This window comes from Tachypleus tridentatus, chromosome 10 (assembly GCF_004210375.1).
Source record: "Tachypleus tridentatus isolate NWPU-2018 chromosome 10, ASM421037v1, whole genome shotgun sequence".
In the NCBI taxonomy this organism is placed as follows: domain Eukaryota; kingdom Metazoa; phylum Arthropoda; class Merostomata; order Xiphosura; family Limulidae; genus Tachypleus; species Tachypleus tridentatus.
The window spans coordinates 86,345,707-86,358,731 of NC_134834.1; the positions used below are offsets into that span (position 1 = coordinate 86,345,707).

Here is a 13,025-nt window from a genome sequence, read left to right on the forward strand (position 1 = left end):
AGAAAAAGATAAAAAAACACGATAGACAATTATTTCCATAAACTTCTTTCGAGGGTTTCCTTAACTGATTTTATTAAACCATTGCCAGCTTATTTTTTTTGTCAATATTATACTACGTTACGTATTCTTTGTTTTATTGTTTTCCTCACTAAAGGACCCGGCGTGGCCAGGTGTCTTAATTTATGTCATCAAAGACATGGCATGCAAAATAAGGCTCGGCATGGCCTGATGGTTAAGGCACTCGATTCATAATCCGAGAGTCGCGGATTTGAATCCCCGTTACACCAAACATGCTTGTCCTTTCAGCTGTGTGGGTGTTATAATGTGACGGTCAATCCAACTATTCATTGGTAAAGGAATAGCCCAAGAGTTGGTGGTGAATAGTGATGACTAGTTGCCTTCCCTCTAGTCTTACACTGCTAAACTGGGACGACTAGCGCAGATAGCCCTCGAGTAACTTTGCGCGAAATTCAAAAAACAAACAATCTCTCTGAAGTTTAAGATATAAAATGGTGATTAAAAAACTGAATTTAGTCAATGGATTAACATAGCACCCACACATGTACAGAAACTTCAACGTATACAAAATTCAGTACTAACTTCAGCATATAAAGTACCACGTAGCACCTCAACCACATTCATGCACAAGTATGCAAACATAGACACAATATCTGAAAGACTATTGCATAATTCTCTAAAATATTTCAATAAGAATTGGCATAAAAATGACTTAATGTGTGATCTCGACAGATATCACGTACATGATGTAAATAGTCCTAAATACCTCTCCCCTTTTAACATATATTTAAGAAATGTAACACAAGCTGACCACTATGCACTAGACACTTAGTCCTTGTTTCTTTTTATTATTATAATTATTATTTTCTTTTTTAATCATTATTATTTTTATTTTTTTTTCTCTTTTTGAATTATTATTCAAGTATTGAATAATAAAAATTATTCTTACTTTCTTTTTTGTGTGTGTGTGTGTTACTACAAGTAGTAGTAACATTCTCTCTATGAAGAAAAAGGAGAAAAATACAAAAATATATATATATATGAAAATACAAAAAATAAAAAATAAAAATGAAGAAAAAAAACACAAGAGAAATAATAAAAGGAAAAAAAAAACAACAACAAAAACTTCTTGTTCGTCCATGCATGGACTGTGCCCTGAAATGGGCCTGAGTATGATGTTATACTTTTATTCTGGCCCAAAGCTTTAAAAACAAACAAACCCTAAAGACAGACGCTATAATCGTTCGGGAGGGAGGAAGAGGTCAAATGTACCTGACCCTCCTGGGTATTTAACATCAATACCCATATACCGACACAGTGAAACTTGGAACACAACTTCAACTTACATCATTAGGGAATTAGGCCCCCATTAACGGCGAAGTTATAAATAAATTAACTAGTACGTTAATGGGAGTCAAGTATACAGATATTTCTGTTTTGTTTTATTTTCCTTAAGCAATGAACATTTCAAATAAATGACATTCTCCCAGTTTTTCACTGGTTTGTCTTCACTGACAAATCACTCATCACGTATTACTATCTCACCTAAATTAACTTTTTCTTATATATAACAGGAAGGATCTAACTTTTATTTTTACAGCCGTCACTTGTTAAGTATCAATGCCACATGCCTTAAAGTATGCAAAAACGGACTACGATAAAATATATACACTTCTAGATGCTTGTAGCAGCCTTACATTCTGTAAGATTCTTCTATAGCAAAATAAAAACATATTTAATACGTTAACCCTTAAATGATCGACTTGTTCTACACCCACCACAAATCATGTATTGGGTAATTTCATATTTTTGTGTGTTAAAACAGTGTGAGAATACGGCTAATAGAAAATATACATAATTTATTTCCACATAAAATACACGAATTACTTGTAACACTGTTGGAGTTTTGTTGACGTGTGTGTGACTTGCAAATTAGTGACTACGTAACAACGACAGTTTTAAACACTAAAGTAACATGGTGCATAAACATTTTGGAGACGTGTTTAAAAAGCCAAGTCCCGTTTGGCCCCATCTGCATCATTATTACCAGGGTTATTTTCACGAAAGGTATTCTGGTCGTAAATTACCTCCACTATAGTGCCTTAAAAGAACGGGGTGTCAAAATAGTTTGTTTTATCTTGGTTACATGTGACGAATACTAAATAGGCGCATGTTGGTGAATATTACTAAATTTCAAAAGAGGAAACTTTTCGTTTGTTTTTTAATTTTGCGCAGAGCTACACGAGGGCTATCTGCACTATCCGTCCCAAATTCAGCAGTGTAAGACTAGAGGGAAGGCAGCTAGTCATCACCATCCACCGCCAACTCTTTCTACTACTAACAAATAGTGGGATTGAACGTCACATTATAATGCTTCCACGGTGTGACGGAGATTCGAACCCACGACCCTCAGATTACGAGTCGAAAGCCCTAAACACCTGGCTCTTGCGTATTTGTATAAATTAAGCAGTAGAGTGAAATACCACTAAGAACGAGGGTTTATTTTTAAATTCAATGTAATTTTTTCTACTTATTATTTAAATACCACGCTTATTTACAAATCCCTATTTGTCAAAGTTAATGTAGTGTAGTAATTTCAATTCCATTACTTCACTGTCTCTGCCAGTGCTCAACCAACTGAACTAAATGGTTAGTCCATTACCGACTCCTAGTAACACACTATGAAGTTCTAGTGAAATAGTGACTTGTAAAAAATATTTATATAATCTGATGTATGTATGGTTCTAAAGGAATGTAAAAATAGTTCTCTGTGATTAAGTTTTAAGTGAATAAAAATTAAAAGTTTTTGCGCTAAAATGGAACGATATATCTAGTGTAAATTATAGCTTCTTTGGAATGTATGAAACTTATTTATAAAGTACATTAATATGATAAAAAGTCTTACTCAAAACATATGTGTCCCCAGTGGTTCATTGGTATGTCTGCGGACTTACAACGCTAAAAACCGGTTTCGATACCCGTGGTGGGCAGAGCACAGATATCCCATTAAGTCGCTTTGTGCTTAATTCAAAACAACAAAAGATATGCGTGTGGTAAACTTAACAACAGGTTACGCGAAAAATAACAAGTCTTTTTGACAATATAAACGCACGCGAATTTACTACGAAGTTGACACTTCATGATATTTGTATTTTATTCATTCTTGAAAGAAAAAGATATATATAAATTATATCCCGCACACCGAGAAATTTCAACTGTTTTGGTAGATAGCGCTTACTTGCTTCAACGCATATTAAGAGTAAGAAACAAAATACGTTACCTCAAGCATTTATAAAACCAATTAATAGCTAAATATTTTATTAAAATACAGATGGCTGATAAGTATTTAAAGTTCCAAGCTGTAGACAACGGAATTTTCTATTTAAACTTTTAAGTTTCATTGTTTTGACACTAATATTTAACTTCGGTATTGCTCAATAACTAGAAAATACATTGTATGGAATATGTACTTTTGACTAATATAATATCCACCATTTCCCTTTACTACCATGGATTTTTATGTTCAACATATGTACTCTGATATATCTGAAGTTTTTACTAAGGCCAAACAATGAAGGTCAGTTATGTATAACACGCATGTTGCACTTTATCTGGCTTTGTTTCTATAGCAACCAATAAAGCTTAACCTGTATTTGAATGCACCATCTCTACCTTTACTGAGCTAAAACGTTAACAATTCGCTTTCAACGCATGCCGATGATTTGTGAGTTCTTTTCAATTATTGTATAAACACGTGACCAGAAAAGAGAATCAACCTCGTCTCACAGTAAAAATCCAGAACTCTCCTAAGTCGATTTATTCGCTGTTGTTCGTCCATAAGGACCAAGGCCACGGAGGGAAACAACGTATAACAAATAGCTGGACAGTTCTAACGACCAGGCACGTGACATTCGTTTTTAGTAGAGCACTCAATGAACTCGGTTTACCCTGTTCCACGCGAAGCTTGTCCGACAGTTAAGGAAATAAGATAAAGGGAATCAAGAACGTTTTGGTTAGTTTACGTCTGAAATTCAATCTGTCCTCCAAATGTTCATGGTTGAGTGTGTTTGGTTGGATAGTAAGAAGTATATATTGCTTGTAACCCTCCCTTTCAGTGAGGAAATGTAAAAAATGCGATCATCAGGGTTTTATGTATCAAAGCTATATTTATAATTTACCACCAGTACTGCCCAAAATTGTTAATTAAACCATTTTTATTTTGTAAATTTTACCGATCACGTTTTTATCCCAACTCTTTTAAGTTTAGGCTGCCAGATTAGTTTTCTTTTGACACATAAAAGTTCTGATAACCATAGTTTGTGTTGTTTTGGTCTTAGCGATCGATATAAATCCGGGAACTTCAGGTCACGTGACTTGGACTGTTTTCGAAAAGGTGATGAGTACAAGTCAAAAATATAAATTTAAGGAAGCGATTATATGTCAATATTTAAAAATGAACGATAAGGCGACTATAAGCCTTGTTAGGCCTAATAAGTTATTATTAGGTAAACTTTAATTAAACACATACGTTTTACAGTTAATCACCAAATATATCGTTCCACATTTTTTCTCATTTACTATTTGACTACGTTGCAAGTAATATCTGTACTTTTAATTTTTAAAGCGCCATTACATTCATTATAATGTTAATAAGGTTTTCTCAACAAACGTTAGATGGTTCTATTTCTATTTCTTACACATGCACATCGAATCGCCAATTCGCACATATAAGTCTAAATACTTTTTTGCTGTAATATATTTTAAAATGTTACAAAAAAAAGAAGAAACTGACACCCATTTTCCACTTCAATAAGTCCGCCTTTAAAATTTAATTTTAACAAGACATGCAAATTATCTTGACCCTTTCTTGTTTTACTTGAATGAATTTCGACACGGAGGTCGTGATATTCCAGTAACCTTTACGTGAAACTGATCTAAAAAATGTTTCGCATAAAGTTTTATATCTTTGTATATGAATACACCATCACGAAATGGAAGCGATAACATAAAAAAAAAGACATGCGAAACAAGGCGTAGATTACTTGTCATGTTAAAAACTAACACAATCACGAAATCTGAAACCTTAGGGAGATTCTTCATAAAAATGGCAGGTTATTAATCTGAAAAAACGAACAAAAACTGGTTGAATTATTAAATTAAGGGCCAACAGAGACATGTTGGGCAATTTAAATATGCTTAAAGAAAAAATGATTTAGTTCAAGATAATTGGAACGTATGTGTGCTTATAAATATTTTTGTATTGTAAAAGTATATTTTCACTAAAGACGAGTCGTAGCATCAGTGGCTGAACTTTAGATGTTTATTTGTGTTTAGTGGTAAAATTTTAACAAGCATGTGTTAAAACGTTACCATTAAAGAATAAGATAACTATAGAGCAGACACTGGATCTATGAAACAGGTTTCAATTGGACAACAAAAACAGTTTTCACTTAATTAGTTATTTGTGTTTAGTGGTAAAATTTTACAAGCATGTGTTAAAACTTTACCATTAAACAATAAGATATCTGCAGAGTACACACTAAATCTATGAAACCGGTTTCAATTGAAGAACAAGAACACAGTTTTTACATTTAATCTTTTGCTATTTTCCTCAAAGGAAACTTTTACTCTCAGCGAATATAAATACAGAAGAGAAACAATACACTTGTTTGATATCAACTAAATTAGCTTTCACAGACTTGGTTAAATTAAACTGCTATATACAACTCAAAGCAATGTTCCAAATCATTCAATATTTGGTACAGAGAAAAACAAGAAAATAATTTCAGACCTCTAGCAACAAATCCAAATGCTCAATATGAATTTAGTCACATGGCTGACAACTGGTTTATTGTGTTAATAATCATATAAATAAATATTGGGTCAATCACTATTTATCTTTTTTTTTTTTTTTTGCGAATAACAATAGTTTTACTAGGTTGTTACAAATAGTCGTTCCACTTTCAACCTACATCTAATGTTTACCAATTCGACGACCTCTTATAAATTTAGTAAAACGAAGCGAACACCTACAAGGATTGAATTATTTTGTTTTTTTAAACTAATTTCTGTTATCTATTATAAAATCTGACAGAATAACCTATTTCTGATAAAACAGTTAGAAATTATTGTAATCACTTCTTAAGGATAAATGTCAAATTTTTGCTATTTATTAATATAGTACTGAAAAATGAACAGCTGAAGAGTATTATTTCCACGTTTTATAGACAAACTGTCAACAATAAATCACGCTTTGGAAGGACACTTTTAAATCCTTAAACTTACATTGCACGTCAATCTGTGCTGGCCTGCTCCTCACAGAAGTCCCGTTGTCCACGTCAGTAGCTACACACCGGAAGTCTCCAAGGTCCTGGACTCTGTCCACTCGAGTGATATGTAGGTTAGTGGACTTCTGGAACCTGCGAGTATTGTTTTCAATAGGATTATCATTGAGAGTCCAGTGGACCATTAGGTTTTGAAGAGTGGTGACATTGCAAGTGAGGGTGGTGGGTTTCCCACTGATCACAGTTTGGTCTTTAGGGTGGACAGTGATGACATCATCCTGACTAGATACTCCAGGAACTCTAAACAGGACACCTAGAAAAATAATTTGATCACTTGATGTTTCAACTGGAGAAGTTACAAAGACACACATTGATTTATCATTCACTTAAAATGTAGGATGTTAGATCTTCTTTTAAAGGCAAGTAAGGGATACATTTTAGATAAATGAAGAGGCAAATAATACAAAATCCCGTTGCTTAATTATATGAGTAATAAAAATATACAGTTTTCCTTGAAAAAATATAAAAAAGAATCATACGTTGCCTTATACATATAGAATATACAATGACAAAGAAACTAAAAAAACAAAGATTGATACAGACATTCTACCAGACTACGAGTATTTATGAATCCCCGGCAAAACAGTCAGTACTGATTCGTGCTTAAATAAAGATACTGTTTTGTATATTATACATTGCTTAATGTTTTGTTGTTTTAATTTCACGCAAAGGTACATGAGGGCTAGTCGTCCCTAATTTAGCAGTCTAAGGCTAGCCATCGTCACCCATTACCACTCTTGGGCTGCTATTTTACCAACACATAGTGGGATTGACCCTCACATAATGATGCCCCCATGGGTTAAAGTTAAAGGGCGAGCACGTTTGGTAGCACGAGGATTCGAACCTGCGAGTCGAGCACCGGTTTACTTAGCCATGCCAGGTCATCTTACTTAATATTTGTTGAAGGTTTATATATGTTATCTAAACTATAAAATAATAAAAGTTTCTTTCTCTCGCGCAAAAAACAACAACAAACTATACAAGGGCTATATGAACTAGTCTCGTTCATACTTTTTGAACCTATAAGGCTACACAATCTGCTAATAGTTTCCACTGCCAACTTTAAGGGTACTCTTATCGAATCGACTATAATGGGATTTGACCAGAGCAGAAAATTTACACGTAGTATGTTTCCATTTTGGGTAAGGTCATTCTACACACTTATTGTTACAAACTTTCACACTGTATCCCATTCTCAGAGATAATTTTTAGCCGCAGCATAACGTTTCATAAAACGACTGAGTTTTTTTGATATAAACTTTTAGCTTATAGCTCCGTTATCTCTTGGCCGATTTAAGATCTAATTACAGTTTTGAACTCAGGAGTTCAATTCCTTTCGACTGGTATATTTGACCACGCCCAAGGTCTCATAAATTAATTTACTCTAATCCTGTCTAAAAGAATTTAAATTTGAGGGTAGGCTGGTGGAAGTCCCGATGAGTAATAAAATCGAATTTGGTATGCGCGCGCTCCACGCGTGATATTGCTGGTGCACAAAATATAGCTAATAAAAAAAAGTATCACAAAATAATTTAGTCAAATCCCGCCTAAAGTAATTTCAAGTGCCGCGGCTATTAAGGATTCCCTTTTGTTTATTTTATGTAACAAATCTACAGTTTCTAGAAGTCGCAAACAACGCTAATTTGGTCATTAAAATACATTTTAAGTGTTTCAAACTGAATGAGTGTTTTTTAATACAAACACCCTGTCTTGGGAACGATTTGTTTGACTTATAGCAAAGCCATATTTGGCTATTTACTGTGGCCACCATGGGTAATCGATCCCTGAATTTTAGTGTTGTAAGTCCGTAGACTTCCGCTGTCCTGCTGGAGGACCCCCAACTTAGACCCTATTATAGTACTTGAAAACCTATTCCAGACTTTGGGATGCCAACCAAACTTCGGGAATAATTTGTCAGCCAGAATTAATGAGAATGGATCCCATTTGCTGTTTACATTTTCCATCAATATATTTTTATTCCTGTTTATTTTAGATTAAATCCACTACAATCTTATTAGCGAAATATACGTATATGCCCGTAATGCAAATTACGATAAAATAATAAGACTACAGCCACTGGCTGTAGAGATTCATGAGAACAACTGCTCCTATCCTTTACTTGGTCATGGCTTTTATAACTCACCAACGGCTCTTTGCTGAGCACTATTTTGCGGTAACAGAACGCGAACCTTGGACCCTCCGATTCACAATCCAGCCAGCTAACGTCTAATGTCTGCACGTGCTATACTGCTGATGACCATAAGGACAATAACTTGCAAACGACACGAGTACCTGTTGTTACTGCCTTTGGTAATTAACATGTAGAGTCTTCAGACAATGCACAAGACAGTTTTTTGTGCACAGATTCAAAGAAAAATTTCGAAAACGAACGAGTAACATCATATTTCCTTGGAGTGCATCAAAACATTGATAAGGAAATGAAGTATTTTTGACACGCGTGGAACAACATATTCTAAAAGTGTATGATTGAAATTATGACTCAATACAGTAATCTTTAAGCCAGAATACAGCAATGTTTTGTACATGCAGTCAGTCGATTGTTATGTTTCTCTGATCTTCTCTGTGTACTATTTACTTGCGTCTAACTCAGACAAATAATGAATAGTTCACAGTAATGAAAACCCTCTCAAACCGACTTTAATCACTCGTACATACTCAAAGAAGTGTATGTCAAAACGCGTTCAACATAGTGGACTTCGGACGGTGCAAACACATTTTGAAATATCCGTCATTCTAATGCTCTGCTTTTAACTTTTAAAACGAAAATCTGAGACCTACGTTGAAAACATTATCACTTCTGAGACATTAACAGCTAAAATAAAATAAAATCTTACGATTTTTTTAAACACGTAGGACGAACGTTTTACATCAAACGGCTAATAAGCATACATTGAAAGCACTATTGGTTTTATTCTATATGCTAGCAGGAATATCCGCCCTTCGGGCAGGTATAACTCCTAGTTCCTCTGACCTTTTCTGGAATTTTCTGATAGTACTAGAACAATGTACTTATACTGATGATCACCATAGTGAGAAAAGGGATTCTATTGAGTTTTTAGTTTTAAAATGAGCTATCGATACATCAGAGTGGATTTTATTGAAGTATTTCTTTGTAGACAAACTTATCAACTAAAGTCTCTTGCTTTTTTGTTGCAACACTCATGACATTTTCACTCAAAATTTGTTTGGAACTTCGCGCAAAGCTACACGAAGACTATCTGCGCTAGCTGTCCCTAATTTAGCTGCGTAATACTAGAGGAAAGGCAGCTAGTCAAAACCACCCACTGCTAACTTCTGGGTGAATTTTTTACCAATACTGAAGAAAAACGAATAATATTTTATAGTTTATTTGTGATTGTTTTACATTTGAAATTTACTCCATTTTTATCATTTTTATTTATTAAATACCAAACATATAATTTTTTTGAAAATGTTAATCGTTTAATTTATTGCTCAGCCATGAAAATATTACCTAGTTATAAAAATATTAGCCCGGTATAGCCAGGTGGTTAAGACACTCGACTCGTAATGCGAAGCAAGCGGGCTCGAAGCCCCGTCACACCAAACATGCTCGTCCTTTTAGCTGTGGGGGTGTTATAATGCGACAGCCATTCCCAGTATTCGTTGGTAAAAGAGTAGCTCAACAGTTGGCGGTTGGTGGTGATGACTAGCTGCCTTCCCTCTGGTCTTACACTGCTAAATTATGGACGGCTAGCGCAGATAGCCATCGCGTAGTTTTGCGTGAATTTCAATGTTTGATATAAATAACATGCGCTAAACATTTAACTCTAAGATGTACACTTTTTTTGTAATGGAAAATTAACCACATCAAGTTTATTTTGTTAGTGAGAAATTATAAACACGAAACTGTTTTGCAGTTTTGTTAATGGTGGATTATAAAATAATGTAATCTGAGAAAGACTCTAAGCAGTAATTTGTATTATTTATTTGTACAATTATCAAGCTTACGATTTTTTTTTTCAATAACAAATTGACAGTTGTTGGATTTCACAAATGGAACAACGTTACTAATTTGTTTTGAAAAAACAAACAAACTTGGTAAAATGTTTGACTAGATATTCGTCAACCTGAAATGTTAAGCCAGTTCATACAAGTTTATGTTACATAACCGAAACTTACAAAGCGTTCAAACCTAAATTAACCAGGCCTGATGTAAACGACAAACTACACAAAACTGTGTCAGTTCCAGTCTTTGTTTGCGTTGTACTATTTTACTTGTATACTGACCAATAGGCGATACTGACTTTTCACTACCACACAAGAAATATTTTTAGTATCTTTACTAACAGAACAACGTTAACAGGTTTTCGTACAGAGATGTTCACGTTATTTGAATGTAAATATCGCTTTGTTCTTCCAGAATGCGTAGTTCACCACATGTAACCATGGAAATGTGTTTGTGATTGGTTAGCACAAATTTTTCAGTTAGCCAACTTATAGCATAGCTTAAGTTTTTATGCATCCTAAACTGAAGTTAAAAACTGTACACTTAAAAACTTCTCCCAACGCATTTTTTTATTTTCATTTCTTGAACAGGGTTATTTGATTACGACGACCTCTATAAAAATGAATATTTATCTATAACTTGTAAACGACATTTGTGTACAACATGTATTTATAATTAAAAGGAATACAAATTTAAAGATCTTACACAACAAATAATTAATAAAAACAGCGTCTTGCCCCAAAAACGCTCAACATGTGTTTATAACACCTGATAGGGTGTGAACATATTTTCAAACATGGTGCCCCTAGGGACAGGATTCATTTCAGGTTCATCAACTGAAAACCTACTCTTAGACATCCCCCCTAATGCCTTGATAATCTTCGGGCACGTTTTAGTCCCCCTTTATAGAAAGTATACACAATAAAAACAAGGAAAACCCCAGTCCACCTGCCAAGTTTGGTCCTACTAGATCGAAAACTGTGGAAGAAGTTCACACATAAATAAACAAATAAATTTACAATGTGAATTAATATAATATATGAACATGACATCGCTATGTTTTAAGTATTTATCCTGAATTTATGATAGTATGTATACATACCTCGAGCGCCAGTAAGAGACATCTTTGAAAACATAACATTCTTTTGATTACACAGTTAAAAGTTTCTTTAAATCTTAATTCCCAATATGCGTTACATTTGAAAATAATACACAGATAGAAGAGAACGCTATATCTGCGATTGTTTTTTTTTTTTGTTGTTTTTGAATTTCGTACAAAGCTACTCGAGGGTTATCTGTACTAGCCGTCCCTAATTTAACAGTGTAAAAGTAGAGGGAAGGCAGCTAGTCATCACCACCCACCGTCAACTCTTGGGCTACTCTTTTACCAACGAATAGTGGGACTGACAGTCACATTATAACGCCCCCGGCTGAAAGGGCGAGCATTTTTGGTGCGACCGGGATTCGAACCCGCGACCCTCAGATTACTAGTCGAACGCTCTAACACACCTGGCCATGCCGGGCCGTTCTACGTCTGCGAACTTACAACATTAGAGAGTGAGTTTTGATACTCGTAGTGGGTAAAGCACTGATAGCCCATTGTGTTGCTTTATGCTTAAGTTCAAACAAACCCTTTAGAGAAAAGAAACACAACTGTGTTTTCTTTGAATAACTACTATGTTTATTACCTTTGACTATCTTTTGCTTAGCAGGTGTTTATTTAAAAGTAAATGACAATGGTTGGAAGTGGGGAAACTATAATGCCCTACTTTTGAAACTACCCATCAAACTCAAGAATATTATTCTCAGAAGAGGCAGAATAATACATAATATTTTATATTTTATCCAGAATTCAAGGGCCCTAAAACAAGCCCTGGTTCATCCCGGCTGTAATGGGCGTGCCCATAGAGCATATTCCTTCGCATCGTTCGATCAAATAAACCTCGCACCCTAACTATTAATTTGCCTCCTATACCTCTGAAAGATATTTATTTCCTGAAGAAAACAAATGCAATCACTGATAGTTTGCATATTATTGGCACACCTTTCATTGCATTTTACATCAGTAAAAAATCTTGTGAATTTAGATACGCCATTTTCAGCTAATTAGAAACATGCTTCGGAATTTTCGTATACTGACGTCATACTTTCTGTGGCCCCGATCACACAGAGAAGTACAGCAAACCAAAGACTTTTTCAGAGTAGTTTTATGGGTTTCTAGGTGCCACGCCTATAGATTTACGGCAAAATCAATAAAATGAATTAATGTGATTAACATTTATGATAATCGTATGAAGTGAAAAAGTTAAAATTAAACATTCCGTATGATAAGAAAGCAACATTCCACTTTTACGCCGACAGTAAAACAGTGAATATGAAAGCATTCTGGAAAGCGGTGTAAAAATACATTAATGGTTCGTAACTCGACCACTCCGTAGTTCAGCGGTAAGTTTCATGGCTTTTCAACGCCCAAAACCAGGGTTCAATTCCTGCAGCGGCCAAAACACAGTCATCCCATTAAATGGCTTTGCATTAAAACAAAAACATAACTTGAAATCTGTAAGCACTATTATTTTACATATGTTTATCGTTACGAATGCAGCACCGATAACCTTCAGTTATCAAAATTTAGCTCTCATCAACTTATCTCAAATCGTCTAGTTATCACTTAAGTA

The 13,025-nt window shown here is 34.5% G+C and overlaps 1 protein-coding gene across 2 annotated transcripts in view; it reads right to left on the reverse strand.

The window, feature by feature from the left end:
- LOC143229792 (inactive tyrosine-protein kinase 7-like) overlaps positions 1 to 13,025 on the reverse strand; it is a 93,687-nt gene that overhangs the window by 63,752 nt on the left and 16,910 nt on the right. For both annotated transcript variants that reach the window (XM_076462579.1, XM_076462578.1), the window contains exon 2: positions 6,304 to 6,615. In XM_076462579.1, the coding sequence (XP_076318694.1) occupies positions 6,304 to 6,615 (312 nt within the window). The remainder of the gene's footprint in view (positions 1 to 6,303; positions 6,616 to 13,025) is intronic.